The sequence below is a fragment of the Lethenteron reissneri genome, chromosome 5, assembly GCF_015708825.2.
Source record: "Lethenteron reissneri isolate LAM-NWPU_2019-01 chromosome 5, ASM1570882v1, whole genome shotgun sequence".
In the NCBI taxonomy this organism is placed as follows: Eukaryota; Metazoa; Chordata; class Hyperoartia; order Petromyzontiformes; family Petromyzontidae; genus Lethenteron; species Lethenteron reissneri.
In genome coordinates this window covers 2,008,683-2,027,880 of record NC_083783.1, presented here as the reverse complement: position 1 = coordinate 2,027,880, position 19,198 = coordinate 2,008,683, and the positions used below count along the sequence as shown (strand labels likewise).

General features: G+C 53.7%; 1 protein-coding gene across 1 annotated transcript in view; it reads left to right on the top strand.

Annotated features, from left to right (window-relative positions):
• Nucleotides 1-19,198, top strand: part of LOC133352824 (SAM and SH3 domain-containing protein 1-like) — a 325,376-nt gene that overhangs the window by 267,411 nt on the left and 38,767 nt on the right. Inside the window, exons 4-11 of the mRNA XM_061568754.1 lie at nt 4,344-4,391; nt 5,253-5,299; nt 8,302-8,342; nt 10,131-10,298; nt 11,050-11,174; nt 12,616-12,735; nt 16,200-16,311; nt 18,831-19,125. Of these exons, the coding sequence (XP_061424738.1) occupies nt 4,344-4,391; nt 5,253-5,299; nt 8,302-8,342; nt 10,131-10,298; nt 11,050-11,174; nt 12,616-12,735; nt 16,200-16,311; nt 18,831-19,125 (956 nt within the window). The remainder of the gene's footprint in view (nt 1-4,343; nt 4,392-5,252; nt 5,300-8,301; nt 8,343-10,130; nt 10,299-11,049; nt 11,175-12,615; nt 12,736-16,199; nt 16,312-18,830; nt 19,126-19,198) is intronic.

Below are 19,198 nucleotides of genomic sequence, written 5' to 3'. Positions count from 1 at the left end.
GCAATGCACCGTTCTCGTTCCTCGGGGGCGTAAGGTCGAGCGGATAGCGGTCATCGTCCCTCAGATGATCGGCCGGGCCCCGACGACGCCGCGACGCGGGGTGGGACCCAGCGCAGGATCAATGACGCGTGGTGGCAGCGCCAGCGTGCGTGAACTTCATCAGCCAGGGGACCTCATTTCGATGTGTTGCAGACTCTTCTCTAGGAAATGACGTTGAATCTCGGTCGGCTGTCATCTCTAATTTCGAAAGCATAAGAATTAATTTCGACTTGTTTTTTTCTATCCGTGCGCACGCTCGCACGTTGTAATTGAAAGCCGCCGACGGACGGTTTGCTTAGGTTCATCGTGAAATCTAATCGCAATCGGAAGCACAGATTGGAGAGTGCTGAGCGATTGGCGTGAAACTTCAACTTCTAATTGCGATATCGTCAAGTGAGAAGGAGGGCGATGGGTTGCAGAGTTTAGTAGCAGGGAGTGTGGAGGAGGAAGAGGGGGTGATGGGTTCTAGAGTTTAGTAGCAGGGAGTGTGGAGGAGGAAGAGGGGGTGATGGGTTCTAGAGTTTAGTAGCAGGGAGTGTGGAGGAGGAGGGAGTGATGGGTTCTAGAGTTTAGTAGCAGGGAGTGTGGAGGAGGAGGGAGTGATGGGTTGCAGAGTTTAGTAGCAGGGAGTGTGGAGGAGGAAGAGGGGGTGATGGGTTCTAGAGTTTAGTAGCAGGGAGTGTGGAGGAGGAAGAGGGGGTGATGGGTTCTAGAGTTTAGTAGCAGGGAGTGTGGAGGAGGAGGGAGTGATGGGTTCTAGAGTTTAGTAGCAGGGAGTGTGGAGGAGGAGGGAGTGATGGGTTCTAGAGTTTAGTAGCAGGGAGTGTGGAGGAAGAGGGGGTGATGGGTTCTAGAGTTTAGTAGCAGGGAGTGTGGAGGAGGAGGGAGTGATGGGTTCTAGAGTTTAGTAGCAGGGAGTGTGGAGGAGGAGGGAGTGATGGGTTGCAGAGTTTAGTAGCAGGGAGTGTGGAGGAGGAAGAGGGGGTGATGGGTTCTAGAGTTTAGTAGCAGGGAGTGTGGAGGAGGAAGAGGGGGTGATGGGTTCTAGAGTTTAGTAGCAGGGAGTGTGGAGGAGGAGGGAGTGATGGGTTCTAGAGTTTAGTAGCAGGGAGTGTGGAGGAGGAGGGAGTGATGGGTTCTAGAGTTTAGTAGCAGGGAGTGTGGAGGAAGAGGGGGTGATGGGTTCTAGAGTTGAGTAGCAGGGAGTGTGGAGGAGGAGGGAGTGATGGGTTCCAGAGTTGAGTAGCAGGGAGTGTGGAGGAGGAGGAGGAGGGGGTGATGGGTTGCAGAGTTTAGTAGCAGGGAGTGTGGAGGAGGAGGGAGTGATGGGTTCTAGAGTTTAGTAGCAGGGAGTGTGGAGGAGGAGGGGGTGATGGGTTCTAGAGTTTAGTAGCAGGGAGTGTGGAGGAGGAGGGGGTGATGGGTTCTAGAGTTTAGTAGCAGGGAGTGTGGAGGAAGAGGGGGTGATGGGTTCTAGAGTTTAGTAGCCGGGAGTGTTGAGGAGGAGGGAGTGATGGGTTCCAGAGTTTAGTAGCAGGGAGTGTGGAGGGGGAGGGGGTGATGGGTTCTAGAGTTTAGTAGCAGGGAGTGTGGAGGGGGAGGGGGTGATGGGTTCTAGAGTTTAGTAGCAGGGAGTGTGGAGGAAGAGGGGGTGATGGGTTCCAGAATTGAGTAGCAGGGAGTGTTGAGGAGGAGGTGGTGATGGGTTCTAGAGTTTAGTAGCCGGGAGTGTTGAGGAGGAGGGAGTGATGGGTTCCAGAGTTTAGTAGCAGGGAGTGTGGAGGAAGAGGGGGTGATGGGTTGCAGAGTTTAGTAGCAGGGAGTGTGGAGGAGGAAGAGGGGGTGATGGGTTGCAGAGTTTAGTAGCAGGGAGTGTGGAGGAGGAAGAGGGGGTGATGGGTTCCAGAGTTTAGTAGCAGGGAGTGTGGAGGAGGAGGAAGTGATGGGTTCCAGAGTTTAGTAGCAGGGAGTGTTGAGGAGGAGGGAGTGATGGGTTCCAGAGTTTAGTAGCAGGGAGTGTGGAGGAGGAGGGGGTGATGGGTTCTAGAGTTTAGTAGCAGGGAGTGTGGAGGAGGAGGGGGTGATGCGTTCTAGAGTTTAGTAGCAGGAAGAGGAGGGGGGAGGAAGATGAGGGAGGAGGAGGGAGGAGTTTCCCAGAGGTTAGTGTCAGGGGATGTGTTGAGGAGGGGGAGCGGTAGTGTAGTGGGGAGCGGTAGTGTAGCGCGGTTAGGGCGCTACGCTACGAACCCGGCGACCCGAGATCGATTCCCGCTCACGGCCAACACCAGTGACGATTATCTGAACCGGTGCTGGGCCTCCCCTGGGTCGACTCAGCCTCCAAAGAATTCCTGGTGCGGTGGTTAAACATCGCCACTGGGGAGACAAAGGCGGCCGGGCGTGGTGCTGGCCACCAACTCCGTCGTGTGTCACAGTGCCGGCCTTCAAAGGTGCTCGCTAACAGCGCTTGCCCCAACAATCTGTTCAGGCTCTACGGGGCGATGGGTACCAGAGTTTGGCAGCAGGAGGTGTGGAGGAGGATGCGCCCTCAAACTTTGTTGCCGCGCATTTGGCACGGCGAGACGCAGAGACGAGTCTCAATGATCGGGTCAGTGGGTGGGATCGGACGAGAGGCTCCTTCACCAGAGCACCGGTCGGGGAGTATAGCGGGCGGGGGGGGGGGCGACGGCGTGGCGATGAGAGGCGGGCGAGGGAGGCAGACCACCGGCGGCTGTGACATTTGCGAGGCGGGCGACGTTCGATCGTATTCCAGCTGAAGACGTTTCGGTGTTGCCAATTGGTGGCACGCCAAGTGTCGGGTGCAGAACCACACCCTTGTTGTTGGACGTCGCTGCTCGTTGCACGGGGATCTCTTCGCTTATGTCGACGTGTCTACAGCAATAGGAGATCTGTAGGTTCTAGCGGTACACACATAAGGTTTATAACCAATCTGTTAGGAAGGACCTCTTTTAGATTGCTTTCATTCTGCTAACCCCGTTACTTTTGTAGGCCCCCTAATTATTATTTCGGATAACGTTTTATTCTCATTTTTGTTCATTTGACAGTAATTGCTTCTCGCGCATCAAAGCTCAATGCATTTTGCTCTCATGCAACCCTTTGCGCATGTATAAAGCACGGTTTGTGTGCGCCAAAAACTTCTGGACAAATCTATCTTTTTTGTGTGCTCATAAATCAGCAAATTGGCCTTTGGAAACGGCTTCATAACACGATCTGTTTGAGCAAACAAAGTCTGGTTGCGGTTTCAAATGTACGAGTCTCATCAGCAGATGCGTAGCTGTCAGATAAATCCTGTGATGTCGCTGGATGTTCGTAACTACGTACGTATGTCAACTTCTTTCGCACCGCACGTAGCCAACCGCGCGAAACCGGAGGTGCAAACTTAGGTGGGGTGGTTCCCGCGCGTAACATCTGGCAACAGAACGACATTGATTTTTCTCGGCCTGACTCTGCTGAAGAGATTGGGAATGTTAAAAGCGGTCGGGCCTCGAGTTGGCCTGATTAGAAAAAAAACATCAAATGCTGCTGGGGTGATGTTCACAGCTGCACGGTTCCTCATGTCATTTTCCCGGAAGGAGGAGCGAAACGATGGATACGTTCGCAACGTCACGGTAGAACCCAAAGGCTACTGAGATGATGGACGTCCACTGTTGTGTTCTGCAGAGATGGACTTGCGTCTGTTTTTAGTGTTATCCCACAATGCTCTGCAAAAATGGATAATAGACTGATAGGCAATGATGCAATAGGGTTGGTTGCTTCTACACGGGGTGAGCAAATGTTACCAGTGTCCACCCTGAGCAGTTTCCATCACGGCCAGTGTCCACCACGGACAGTGTCCACCACGTGTGGCATCCACCACGAGCGGTATCCACCACGGACATGGTCCACCATGGGCAGTGTCCACCACGGCCAGTGTCCACCACGGGCAGTGTCCACCATCAATTCTACCAACACAATACAGAATAATTTTAATATTCCTTTAGCATTTCACGTCACTTGTAGTGGGTTTTTTTTCTCTCCCCCACACTGTCAAACACTCTATGGTACCTTATTTAACCAACAGAGAAAACTACTGCATTGACCTTGCTATCGGACGCATTTGTGACCTGGTGATTGGAGTGAAGGCTCACGAGTGGACCCCCAGCAAGCCCTCCCCCCACTTCCTGTTCACTGCTGATCAGCGAGCACCCCACGTTCACTGATCAGCAAGCCTCCTCCACTGCGTCCGCTGCCGATCCTTGTTCTTCCGACGGTTCACATCTCATCTGACGCTGTCTCGTTCCCCGCAGGGCATTGGACGGGAGGCTGACGCCGACAGCGACCAAGCGCAGGCCAAGGTACCGTCACCGTACGGGCTCAGGGAGCCGGCAGGCCGGGGAAGATACAAAAACTACTCCGTTGCTTGAGGCGGTGCTCATCTTGTTGACGGCCCTGAAGCTAGTGGGGGACATTCCACATTCCCATCGTGGTGGGGGTTGAGAGGGGGGGCACAGGGGTGGGGGCGAGTCTACCTGTAGGCCAGCCACGTTGGCTAGGAGATGTTAACTACCTCGCCTGGTATCCAGTAGGTCGCGGGTTCGTTGCTGAACCTGATGCCCGCTGTATTTGTGGAGCGTCTCTCTCACCACGGTCGCGTGGATTTTTCTCCGGGTCCTCCCGTTTTTCTCTCCACGTTTCGAATCAACGTCACGCGTTTGGAGTATTCGGCCGCTCGACATTTCCACGTGATGATGATGAGCCACTTCGTTGAGCTGTCACTTTGTGGCCAGGTCATTTCTGAAAAAGAGCTACGTAGCTCAGTGGGCCTTACCTGGCAAAATAAAAATTTGGTAACAGTTGAATTTAAGTGGTGCTCGTTGTACCGACCCCAGAGGGATGATGGGTCGAGTCAATCCCCAACCAGGATGTGAACTCACAACCTGAGCAACCTGGTCGGTGCAGAGCATTTGCAGTGGAACTTAACAGCATGTTCATTTAATTTCAACCTTCACGTCTTTTCCCAGGTCTCCGCACTTTCCCCGTGTCTGACATCGCAGCTGGGATTAATTGCAGGGTGGTGTTGTACGTGAATGGGACACTGACCGCCTGTGGTGTGCGCACTGTTGGGGAGCCGGACGGGGTGCGGATGCTGTGTAATTGCTTTTTGCCCATGTTCTTGGCTCTTTCGGTAAAGTCACGTTTTTTTGCCCGTTTCATAGGAGGCGACGAATTTTGGACACATTGCATCGCCATCGGAAGACTTAGAGTAAGGAAACCTCTGACACTCATTATTATAATTATTCCGTTATTGATTCTAAAACAGATACATTATCCTAAGTATAAGGCCAAGGCGTTGAAGGTGACGGGGACGTGTGGTGCTGGCCACCACCACTGTCCCCTCGTGCGCCATGCCGGCATTAACTTTAATCGGTGCTCACGAACAGCTCTTTACCCAACGGTCTGTTAAAGGCCACAATGTGGCGGGAACTTTGTCTTGGTGTAAGGGTGCCACGGTGGCGAGATGTTAACTACCTCGCATGGTATGCAGGAGGTCGTGGGTTCGATCCCGACTCTGGCGCCTGCTGCTGTATATTTGGAGTTTGCACATTTTCCCCGTAGTCACGTGGCTTTTTCTCCAGGTCCTCGGGTTTTTCTCTCCACAATTAGAATCAACATAGCGCGTTTCAAGCATTTGGTTGCTATACATTTCCACGTAAGAATAAGGCCACTTGGTTGTGCTATCGATTGTGGCCAGGCCACTTCTGCAGAAGAGCTCCACAGCAGCCCAGTGGGCCTTACCTGGTCAAATAAAAACATGAAACAGGAATGAGGACCACCATTGGAACCTCATTTGCCAGTAAAAATATAATTGTTTTTTTACCCTTCTATCTGGAAACAAAACTGACACTTTTTTTTACAAGGAGTCATGTTTACATAGACCACACTACCTGCAGTCATAATGCAAACAAAAACACATAACTCTGATAATGTGCACTGTCCTTGAAGTTGATTGGTCCACACCCGAGACAGCTTTCCTTAGAGCCTAGTCTCACATGGGTTGGACCAGATGACGCCAAAAGGCGCACAACTCAAAGACAATGCACCATCAGAGTATGAGAGCTCGGGGTAAGCATTTTTTTTTGTTTGCATTATGACTGCAGGTATTGTGGTCTATGTAAACATGACTCCTTGTAAAAAAAGGTGTCAGTTTTGTTGCCAGATAGAAGGGTAAAAAAACAATTATCAGGAATGAGGACCGTCATCCCTCGGTTGACAGTGACATCGGTGAACGGTTTTTCAGTTAACGTTTCGCCTCCCATCGTGGACCCCATGGTTTTGACGAACATTAACATTGTTGACTAACGGGAAGTCTTCACGTTTTATGCACGCGGCGCCAATTTTGGCCAATCCCGAGCACTCTAAGTGGGGCTGAGCCGTGCTTTCGTCCATTCAGTGATGACCATTTATTAGCGTTTTAGACCTCGAATTGCTTCGTTTACATTGCGGTTTCTGCTTTGGCAGTGGAAATAGCTCTCTTGGAGACTCATGCAATGCCTATATTCGACTAACAGCTTTTTTCGCTTCACAGTAATTTTCGTGGAACGGATTAAAAACGCTAAAAGAGGGACTACTGTATATAGGGGCATAGCCGGCTGAGGAGCCATTACGGAGGATTCAAATGATACAGAACGTGTCCTAAGTGCGAAGTCATCACCGCAGAGCCGTTGCAGTGCAACGCACGAGCTAGTCGCAGCGCCGCTGGGTTTTCACTACTGCAGCGAGCTCCTGTACCCAGCTAAGCCTCGCCGAGTCTCAAGACTCTTGCAGAAGCAGCAGCAGCAGGAGGGTCAACTGCCCGAAATTTTCGGCGGCCGCTCCTTGTGTACGTGTGTAGGGGAGCGGTGGTGGAGCGGTTAGTGCGCTGCATACGAAACTGGCGACCCGAGTTCGATTCCCGCTCACGGCCACCAACACCAGGTGGCGATGGGTGCAGTGTGTAAATATCGCCACTAGGGAGACAAAGGTGGTCGGGCGTGATGCGAGCTATCCACCCCCTCGTGTGCCGTGCCAGGCTTTATACGTGCTCGCTAACAGCACTTGCTCCAATAGTCTGTTAAGGCTATAGGGGGGGGATCTTTGTCTTTGTGTGGTCGTGTGCTCATGTGTTGGGTTGTATTTAAATGCGCTGTCGATAAGCGAACAAAAGCTTGGCCACAAGGTTTCCTCTCAACTCATGGTGGTCTTTTGAATCTGCCAGTAATTTTTGTTGTTGTTGTCCGGCGTTAGGAACGTACAGGCAATAACGCGCGTGCGGGTTACGTAGCGGATCAAAAAAAAGAAAATGCTGCCACCGCCGCGGCCACCAAAATGAAACGCCACTCGGGCAGCTCCTCGAAGGGCCCCCGTGGCATGGCGCCCGCTGTCGTTGTCACGAATTACCGGCGTCAGTGCGCCCGTTCTGGTGCGCTCTGTTGCCGTTGTTGGTTTTTTGGTTTTTCTGTTGCCACAAAATGGATTTTACGTCCGACACGGCGGGCACAGCCTGCTCGCGGGATACAGCGCCACCATAAAAAAAAATAACGCCCATTTGAATATATCTCTCAATTAAACGTTGGTGTAAAACACGATAGTTGTGGGAATGTAATTGCCTCGTATGCCCCGTTCTTTATTTAGTGACGTTCTGGAAATGATCTTTGCGGTGATGTAAATTTTTTGCTTTTATCGCTCCGACGAAACTAATTGGAATATTGAGGGGTTTAATTTTTTCCCCTTTGTTTTTTCCCCTTGCTGGGAAATCTTTTGTAAGCACCGCCACGTGCGTCTGCACACCAAACGCCGTACAGGGAATTCCCTTGCATTGTACAAATACAAAGATCCCCCATTTAGCCTGAAACAGACTTGGGGCAAGTGCTGTTAGCGAGCCCCTGTGAAGGTCTAATTCGGCACACGAGGGGGTGGGTGGCCAGGACCACAACCCGGCCGCTTTTGTCTCCCCAGTCGCGATGTTTACAAGCCACACCAGGTACTCATTTGAGGCTGAGTCAACCTAGGGGAGGCCCAGGACCAGTTCAGATAATCGTGACTGGAGTTGGCCGTGAGCGGGAATTGTACTCGGGCCGCCGGGTTTGTAGCGCAGGGTGCTAACCACTGCGCCACTGCTCCCTACTGACGCACGCACACACACATTTAAGTGTATCGCAGGCTAACACTTGCACTCGTCATCGTGATAATCCCCTTCCACGTCCTTGATTTCTCCGTTTGACACAGAAGCTCTCTGCACAAGTCGACATCGCAAGACGAGGCAGTGGGTAAGCGTCGCGAGTGCAGTTCACCGTCGCGTATCCGTCCATCGCGTGTCCGCTCCGACCAACTAACCCGCCGGCGTGCCGGCTACGGTATCGGCCGTCGTTCTCTATAAACGCTCCGGCCCTTTTCACAACGTGCGCCCAATGCCGCGGTGCCCTGCGAGTCGGACACGTGCCTGTCGTCTCCGTTCCAGGAACGCTTTCCGTGCCGACCGCGCGTTTTGAGCTCTCGGCTCGGCGCATTCTGGACGCGGGGGTCCGGCGGCTTGCCTCGGGCCCTCTGACCTTTCGAGGTCACCTCAACCACCTTGGAATTGAATGACGCTCAAATCCATCAATTAAACATTCTGGATTGAAGCAACGCAGTCAATACAAATAAATAAATCGGCCATTCCCTATCTACCGGTTCACGAAGGCCTCCCCCCACACGCCTTCCCCACACATCGTGTCGGTCATGGGGGTGCTTTTGCCGTACTTCACCACGTTGGTCAACGCAGATTTGGTGCGTATATTCCGTTCCCATTCCGATGGCGTATGTGTACATCGTGAGTTGTTCTTCCGATTCGGTTCCGATAATGTACAGAACCGGAAGGAAACTAAAATAAAATGACTTCATCGGGAGGGCGTGTGGCACAGTTTGGCGCCGGGCTATCGTAGTATGCGGTCGTGTCGCTACGGTTCTCTGCGGTGAGTAACAACGTCTTTGAAAACCACGGCGCTGCTGCGCCTCTCCAATTAAAATGAACGCTGAGCCGCTCGCGTGCGTTCCGAGTGAACGGGACGGCCCCGCCACCCTGCAACTTGCGGACGTCTCAGAGCGGGAGAAGCTCAAGCCAATAGAAACCAGCGACTGGTTTCGCCTCCAGCGAGACTCTTCCGATCCGACGCTAGTTGACGAGCCCGAGCTGTAGTAATTTACCGCTCGTTGCAGAGGTTTCGCGGTTCGAGCCCCTGCGGCCGCCCTGGTTAATACTGCCCGGTGCACTCACCTCCAATACTGCAAATTGCCCGCTGCTCGGTGCACGTCAAAAGTCCCGTTACATTTGAAAAAGAGTTGGCCGTTGTGAGCCCGTGTCACGGTCCAAATTCGCCAAATTACACGTTGTATGTACGTATGCATAGCCAACCGTGCTAATCAGAGGTGTGTGTGTTTGTGTCGCTGTGTGTGTCGCTGTGTGTGTGTTCGTGTCGCTGTGTGTGTGTTTGTGTCACTGTGTGTGTGTTTGTGTCGCTGTGTGTGTGTCTCTGTGTGTGTGTATTTGTGTCACTGTGTGTATGTGTTTGTGTCGCTGTGTGTGTGTGTTTGTGTCGCTGTGTGTGTGTGCTTGTGTCGCTGTGTGAATTTGTGTCGCTGTGTGTATGTGTTTGTGTCGCTTTGTGTATGTGTTTGTGTCGCTATGTGTGTGTTTGTGTCGCTGTGTTGCGTGTGTTTGTGTCGCTGTGTGTGTTTGTGTTGCTGTGTGTTTGTGTCGCTGTGTTGCGTGTGTTTGTGTCGCTGTGTGTGTTTGTGTTGCTGTGTGTTTGTGTCGCTATGTGTATGTGTTTGTGTCGCTGTGCGTGTGTTTGTGTTGCTGTGTGTGTTTGTGTCGCTATGTGTGTGTGTTTGTGTCGCTGTATGTGTTTGTATTCACTTTGTGTGTTTGTGTCGCTGTGTGTGTTTGTGTCGCTGTGCGTGTGTGTTTGTGTCGCTGTGTTTGTGTCGCTATGTGTGTGTGTTTGTGTCGCTGTGTGTGTTTGTATTCACTTTGTCTGTTTGTGTCGCTGTGTGTGTTTGTGTCGCTGTGCGTGCAGGAAAATCCGACAGCAAGAAGAAAGGGCGCTCCTTCTGGCAGAGTCTGCAGAGACTACCCAGCCGCACGTCTACGCGGACACCCAACCGGACACCCACGAGGACTACAAGACAGGGCAGCGTCTCTAGTCAAGGTGCCCAGGCCAGACAGGGCAGCGTCTCTAGCCAAGGTGCCTGGGCCAGACAGGGCAGTGTCTCAAGTTTGTTGAGACCAGAAGTTTTAATAAATTCGACAAAACAGTCAATTCAAGTGTGCTGGTTACTGCATATGTACTGAATATTATCCGTCTATTAAGACAAACTGATTTCTTTGTGCAAGCGATCGTTTTAATCTCATAAGGTAGTACACGATAATTTTCATGACTTCATGAGTCATTGCAATCCGATGCATGCACGTTCTATTTTGAAATAAATCCGAAATGACGTGAATGCGATCACGTTTTAGCCAATTGAATTGGGCCCATTTGTAACAGAATCCACAGGGTAAGACCCGGCCAGTGGTCTACGGGTCGTCATCGGCTAGACCAAGGCTCGACCTGAACTAGTCACTGCCGACGAAGGCAGGAAACACCGCGCTTCTTCCTTCGTACGGTGGCTGATGTTGGTGCAGAGCAACGGCTACGATTTCACATTCAGATGATGAAGCCAGACAGCCTCGTCAGGAGCAGCAGAGTGGTGTTCCATCATCATTGCTGTGATGTCTCATTCGTATTTGTGGATCGGGGCATCGCGTCGTTGCACGTCGTACGGTGTCTGTTCTGGATGACCCACAGTCGCAACAATGCTACTGGAGAGTTGCTTTACTTTACATTCGTACATCATCGGGTAACCGCCATCTGCCACGGTTTGTGCAGTGGACGTGGGTTTTTTGGGAGGGCCCGTGATCTAATTTCACTCCCCTGTGACGTGCGCACTTGGCAGGTGCCCCCACGAGCCCGGGCGTGAACTTCGTCGCGAGCGAGATAACGATGAGCGACGAGGATCGCATCGAGCTCATGACGATGGTGAAGGACAGGCGCCTCACCATAGACGAAGCCCTCGCCAAGGTATGTGTGTGTGTGTGTTGAACTTCTTTCACACCGTACGTGGACAACCCATGCTTATTGTAGGTGCGGGGGAAGGACAACAAACCAAACACAAAAAAGCAGTTCTAAAGAAATTATTTGTCAATGTACATGATTTAAAAGTGCATAGCTCCAGTGACTTCCTAATATTGGAAGAGCGTTCCAGACGGTCCCAGAAGCGCATCTGAAAGCGCCGCGCGATTCGGTGACCACCATCTTTGTTCGATGGCCAGCAGCCAAAAGCCGCTTCTGCTGCTGCTGCGAGGGTGAGCGGAGTTCGCGTGATGGTCGTTTACGCTCCTTGATGAAACACTTTGTGTGGATTGTTGGCGCGTCGTCCCCTCTTCTAGAGGTGGTACTACCTGCCTGGAAAGCTCAACGCGCACACATGGTGGTAAGCTAGCAGCCCCTCCCTCCCTTGTTTAGCCCCACCCACTGTTAGATAGCCACACCCACCCATCCGCTAGCCCCGCGCTTCCCACCATCGTGGAGGAGAGGGACCTCTCCTATTTCTGACGTTGGCTGCAACGACTCCTTTGCCAAATCCACCACCGTGGTTGACACTTCGCCCTCACGAAATATCCCGAGACGTGTCGGCGGTCGAGCCCAGCGGCGGCCCCTGGTCAACAGTGAGGGCGAAGTGTGGACCGCACATGCCGTCCGCTGCACGGTGGGCGTTTCAAGGTCCCGTGACGTTCGTTGAAAAAGAGGAGGCCCCTTTGTGCGCCGGCGTCACGGTCCACATTTGCCACATTTTATTTATTACTCGCAAATTACTGAATGGGAGAAAGTCACGTAGCAAAATAAAACTAAAAACATGTTTTTATTTGAACAGATAAGGCCCACTGAGCTGCTATACAGCTCTTTTTCCGAAGCGACCTGGTATTGCAGTCAAATACTCTCAATGCGTGATGTTTATTCTAAACGTGGAGGGAAAAACCCGAGGACCCCAAGAAAAGTCCACGCGACCACGGGGAGAGAGAGAGAGACAGGCAAACTCCAAAAATACAGCAGGCGTCAGGGTCGGGATCAAACGCACGACCTCCTCCATACAAGGCGAGGGAGGTAACATCTCGCCATCGCGCCCCCCACCCCTAGCCCCTACTGGCAGGCTAATGGCCACTTGCGGGCCGGTGCTGCTTTCACCTTGTGCTGCACAGGGACAGCTGCCACTGGGGCTCCCCCTTGGCTAGAGATGCAGGGTGCCTCGAGATGCACTGCACGAGTGGCGTGGTATATTCGGCGATGATGATGATGACGACGATGACAGTTTGTGTTTGTTCCCTTGTTTGTGATTGTTCCTCTATGCGCGTTGGTTGCCGTTGTTCATTCTCCTGGCCATGCTTTGTTCTGTTCCCCGTGCACGCATTCCACCCCCCGCCCGTCCCCGCCCCCCCTCCCCGGGCCCGCCGGGCCCCACCAGCTGGAGGCTTACGAGACGTTCAACCAGCAGTGGAGAAGGGAGTCCTGCCCGTCCCCTCTGCTGGCGCAGCACGCCTGCCACACGTTGCCGCGGCGAGACCGCCACTGCGCAGCCGCTCACGTCAGTGCTGCCGCGACACCCGGCCGCACACACTGCACTCAAACTAAACTACTCAGATATTTTAATTTTACCAGAAGCGGCCTGGCCACAAGCGATAGCCCAAAGAAGCGGCTTATTGTCTCGTGGAAATGTTGATTACTAAATGTGGAGGGAAAAACCGGAGGACCCGGAGAAAAATCCACGGGGAGAGAGACACACAAACTCCAAATATACGGCAGGCGTCAGGGTTGGGATCGAACCCACGGCCTCCTGCATACCGGGCGAGGTAGTTAACATCTCGCCACAGAAAACCATGCGCAGAGCTTTCAGCCTCAGTGGTGACCGAGCGCTCTCTGTAGGCTGCCGTACAAAGGCCGCGTTGTTTCCCCGTGACCTTGTAACAGGCCGGCCTGCCTACATCACCGGCTTCGTAGCGAGAGAAGGCACAGGCCCCGGCTTCAGTGCGATTGACTGTTTGGACACAGGTGGATCCACTCGGATTGCTGGGGGCCGATTCAATCACAATGCTCACCTGATTGGTGGGGGAGAGGGCATTTCCTTGCTCGGGGTTGCGCTGCCCCAAGCCTCCATAGGCACCCTCTTTCTTCCCCGCTATCCATAGGACAACCACCGCTGAGTTGCCCCCACAGAATCGGGACTCATTTATTTTTGTTTGGACCCCGGAGAGATGATGAGCTTTAGTGAATCCCCAACCGGGATGTGAACTCGCGGGTTTCCGATTGCGAGCCGCTCGCCCTACCGCCGAGCCAGAGGCGTCTCTCCGTTTTGTGTCGATTGCGTACGGTCGGGTCCACCATGTTCACCGTGTCCACGAGCCACGGTTGAGTGTCAATGCTATCGGTCCACCAGTGCCCCCCAGTGGCAATGCCCCGGGCAGCAAAACAAATTCACACTCCTCAATTAACACTGCCGCCTCGAAAGGAAAAGCATAAATAACATGCTCGGAGACCCATAGACTCACGCGGGGACCCATAGACTCACAGAGATCCATAGACTCACACGGAGATTCATAGACTCACACGGAAACCCACAAACTCACACAGAAACCCATAGACTCACTAGGTGACTCACAAACTCACAGAGAGACCCATAGACTCACACGGAGTCCCACAAACTCACATGAAAACCCATATACTCACTTGGTGACTCACAAACTCACATGGAGACCCATAGACTCACTCAGAGAACCACGAACTCACACGGAGACCCATAGACTCACTGGGTGACTCGTAAACTCACACGGAGACCCATAGGCTCACTCGGTGACTCATGAACTCACACAGAGACCCATAGACTCACTCGGTGACTCATGAACTCACACAGAGACCCATAGACTCACTCGGTGACTCATGACCTCACACGGAGACCCACCGACTCATTCTGTGACCACGAACTCACTCGGAGACCCATAAACTCACACAAAGGCCCATAGACTTGTTTGGAAACACACAAACTGACACGGAGACCCATAGACTCACGACTAACACCTATCGCGAGCGACATCGGAAGCAGTTCCTTCCCCACCCTCTGGCAACCTCAACACACTCAACAACACAGTTGTGTGTCCACGACGAGAAAGAGGGGCGACGTTTCAGGGAATGACCCTTTCTTCATAGCACACCGCGTACGGCAAGGCACTGCTCGGTCCGATCCACGCGTAGCCGCGGCAGGCGAGGGAGCGTGTGTGCTGCGCCCCAATTAAAAAAACGAAAATCGGCCCCAAAAAATGTACGAAGCAGCTGTACTTTTAAGAATCGCATTGAGAGGCACGGAGCGTCGCACGGTTATTTAGAGAACGTGTTCAGGTCAAAGACGTCATTTTGACTGTTGATCGGTGAGTGGGCTTGGGCAGAAAGCATCGCTTAGGAGCGATGGTGGCCGATGGCGATGAAGAGTAACACGAGTTCCGCTTTGTGGGAAGTCAACAGTGGTCATCGCAGAGAGACTGGGCCCCCTGCCTTGAAAGTGTGGAATGTCAGCCACTGGTGCAGGACCACCTTGGGTTGCCACCCGTCCTGGTTTCCCAGGATCATCCTCTTGTTGACGAGGCAGGGAGGAGGGCGGGTGGGGGTAGACGGGAGGGAGGGAGGGGGGATAACAAGGGAGGAGGAGGAGGAGGAGGCAGCTGCTGTCCTGGGAAATCTGTCGTTCTTCCCGAGGACATTTAAAATACATTTTAATCCCGGGGACATAAAACATTTAAATCGTGTATTTTGTCAGTTGTGCGATGTGGATCATAATTCCCCACTCACTCGAGACGATGCATGCACACGCCGTTCTCCCAGTATTGTGAGGGATTCTTCTCCTTTTTCCCACGATTGGGCGCCGTGGTGGTGAGATGTTAACTCCCTCGCCAGGTATACAGGAGGTCGTGGGTTCGATCCCGACCCTGATGCCCGCTGTATATTTGGAGTCTGCCTCTCTCTCTCCCCGCGGTTTTGTAGCTCTTTCTTCGGGTCCTCCGGTTTTCCCCTCCGCACATTTACAATCGACGTCGCGCCTTCAGAGTATTTGGCTGCTGCCGTAAATTCCCACGTGACGACGATGACGAGCCACTTCGTTGGGCTATGATTTGTGCTGACAAGGAGCTACAGTGCTGACAAGGAGCTACAGAACAGCTCAGCTGGTGAAATAAAAATAGTTTATAGTTTAGTTTGACAATACGTCGTGGGGTTTTGCACTACACAGGTGCCAACCGTAGGTCCACCCTGGCAGAGGCTGGCGTCACCCCACACTTTCGCAAGACCGGACTTGAAAAACATTGATTTTCTCTTCTGTTTAGTTTCATTGAGCAAAAAAACAAATTCCCAGTGCCATCCACGCTTCCATCGCACCTTTTTTGCTGACTCGTGGCGTGTTACGAATCCCGGATCGCTTGAGGGAATCGCTGTCACCGTTTTGTCTTTCTCTCTCATTGCGCGTGTCCGGATCCATCGCCAACCCCCACGAGCGTTTTGTCTGGTGGCCGCAGGAGCCGCGCATCCAGACGAAGGCTCGCCCCTTAAAAACGTCGACCGAAGTCACTTTTTCTAATTCCCCCACACCCCCCGTGTTTTTGTCAAGCACGTTGCAAAATACTGCTTTGCCAAGACTGGGTCCTCGGTGTGGCAAAGGCCCTGTATTGATAACATCGCTGTGCCAACTTTGATTGGATTGGGGGGCTGGTGCCGTGATCGCACGAGCTAATTAAATAAGTAAACACCGCAGTTCCGGAGGTTTTCTTAGATGCGTTCTACGTGCCAACGCAGACGAGGCTGACGTTGGCCGGGTCATGTAGCCCCACATGTCCAGCCACCATCGATATGACTTAAGCGTTACTACCTTCAGTAGAACCACAATATCTGCTGAATCAACGTGGCGCATCTTGTGTATTGATTTCACGCGTGTCTGTGCGCACGTATGTACGCACGTGCATGTGTGTGTGCGTATGTGTGTGTGTGCGCATGTGCGGCTGTGCCCTGCAGGGCGAGGTGCAGAGTGACTACGAGCCGGACAGTTGCAGTAAGTTCGGTCGGCTACACAAGCTGGAATCGTCGCGCGCTGCAGACCGACCTCGCTTTGTCGCGGCGGGAGAAGGTACGACGTTACTCCCTCACCGCCAGACGCGTCACCGCACCACACCACCAGACACGTCACCACACCACGCCACCAGACACGTCACTCCTTGGCAGCTCTGCCAAAGAGCGGTTCCCCTTCTAATGACAGAGTCACCAAGGAGAACAGTCACGGGCTCATGTTGCCTGGAAGTGCCGTTGCCGCTTTATCGATTTGTGCCATTGGACACCCCAAGGCGAGGTAGCCCCAGGCTTTCCCGTTGCAGAGTTCACCCTGTGCGGCCAAGAAACCGTCACGCCGTGGCTGCGTTGAGCAGTTGGGGTCACCATCAGTGCAGACTTCTGCTCGGCAAAACCGTGGCGGCCGTTGCCGTGGCCGCGAGGCCTCGAACGGATCCCCTCGGTGCGACTCCACTCCTCGCGCTACTTGTCCGACAAAAGCTGATCCAGGAAGCTGGCTTACCGCTGGTGGTTTCTCTTTCGAAGCGCCGAGGGTTTCTCGCGTTACTTTTTAACCTTTGCCCGACCTCGACGTCCGCTTCGACGTCGGAAGAAACCATCCGCAGGGGGGTTTTGGCGACGCCGTCGACTGAACCCGCCGCAGGGTCATTCCTGCGCGCAACTCCCATCGGCTGCGTCGTCATCCTCCCGCAGGGAACGCGGCCGAGTTAGCGTCAACCCCGATCGCCTCGGGGCTATCGGAAACCCGAGCGTGCAATGCAGCCCGCGCCCGTACCCTCTCTTAACACAAGGCCCACGAGGTCGCTCGCGCGTCACGTCAGCCCCCCCGGGGCCAGCCTCATCCGGCGATACGGAGATCTCGGCAGAGGCGCCATCACCCCCCCCCCCCCCCCCCGTGTGTATGGGGGGACCTCGACCGTCCACGGTCTCTCGTGCGGGGTAACGCCCGTGGCGGCGCTGCGTGGTGGTGCGCACCTCGCCCACATCTGCGGTGTCTCCCGCGGGCACCGCGCACAGAGTCCGAGAGCCCGAGACTGTCGCTCTGCTGCGGTGCGTTGATCTTCGGCGAGCCTGGCAGCCGACCCACTGGCACAGTATCTATGTTGAACTTTGTTCGCACCGTATGTAGCCAACCGTGCTAATTGTAGGTGCGGGGGGAAGGACAACAAACTAAACAAAACAAATCCGTTCTAATGAAATGAGTTTTCACTGTGGCACCGGGCCCCACAGTCTACAATCTGCCACTGGCCCTCTCCCCGTCAGGGTAAGCCTGAGGCTGGGGTCCTGCTCCAAGCACAATGTGAGCTGGCTGGCACTGAGCTGCTCCTCTTCGCTGCAGCTCCTTCCCACGATGGCGATTTCCTGCGCAGCCTCTGGTAGGACGGAGAGACGCTGCACGCAGTATCATCGTGTGCTACGTGCGCCACGTCAAGGCAGTGAAACCTCTGGGTTCATGGCAGCCTCCTGCTCGCATGGTTGACGAATTACTAAGTTAACGTATTTACCAGGTGAGGCCCACTCAGCTATGTAGCTCTTTTTTAGAATCGACCTGGCCACAGATGATATCTCAACGAAGTGGAAATTCAGAGGAGCCAAATTCTCTGAACGCACGTTGATTATAAATGTGGAGGGGAAAACCGGAGGACCCGGTGAAAAATGCACACGACCATGGGGAGAACTTGCAAACTACAAATATGCAGCAGGCCTGTATACCACCGTGGCACCCCATCTCGACCGTGGCAAATCACGCTGTGGGCACCCCCCCGCCAACACCTACCCAAAGAATTACATCGGACACTGTGACGTCGAACCGTGGGGACCCCCCAAAGTGTGGGGCCCGGGGCCGTCGCCCCGATTCGCCATACCCTCAGGGACAGCTCTGCCCACGGTAAACACTCACCGGTTATCTACCTTCGCAGAAGCTCAGAACTTGGTCGTGCACTGGCACGGGAACCCAGATGGTAACGGAGGAGGCTGAGCAGGAAGTCTCGGTGTGGTGGGTGAAGGGGACCGCCCGCCTCACCCCAAGGGGAGTGGCAGCGGCGGTCCCTCCCTCCCCCTCCTCATGCCCGTCACATGCAGGGGAATAGCTAAAAACAGAAATGTTGAAACATGAACAAATATTAGTGAGAATGCCTCCATTCTGTGTTGCCGCAGAGGAACGAGTTCACTAAGTACCGACTCTGAGGTAACTATTTATTTGTAACAATTTTTTATTTATTTTACCAGGTAAGGCTCAATGAGCTATATAGCTCTTTTTTCCGATGTGGCCTGGCCACAAATGATAGCATATCGAAGTGGCTTATCACGTGAAATTTTAAACAGCCAAATACTCTGAATGCATGTTGATTATTAACGTCTAGGGAAAAACCAGAGGACCAGAATAAAAATCACCACGGGGAAAACACGCAAATTCCAAATATACAGCAGGCATCAGGGTTGGGATCAAACCCACGACCTCCCGTATACCAGGTGAGGTAGTTAACATCTCGCCAACCGCTGCCCCATTGCTCATTGAGCAGGAAATCTCGTTACAACTCGATATGACGTCATTATAATTGTTATCGTTTAACCTTCCAGTGCCGTTTTGGGGGTCCAGCGACGGGTCGAGGACCCCTACACGGGCGTCCGAGCAGCCGCCCGAGTACGAGGAGCCCCCCATGGTGATGATGATGATGGCAGCGGCGGTGGCGGGAGGTGAGCCACGTCAGGCCCCTTCCGCCGGCGTCCCGGCCGCCGCTGGGCCCCGGGTCCGCTCGGCTTCGGAAGGCCGGGCGTTCTGCCCGTCGGCCTCGTACGCGTACTCCTACTCGCCACCGCCGTCCCCGCACACGCGCTCGCTCACCTCGACGCCCGAGGCTCTGCGGGCACGGAGGTACGTGCCGCCCGCCCGCCCGCCCCACCTTCATCCCCCCCAGAGGAGCGGCGGTAATGGGCTCAATTGGAGT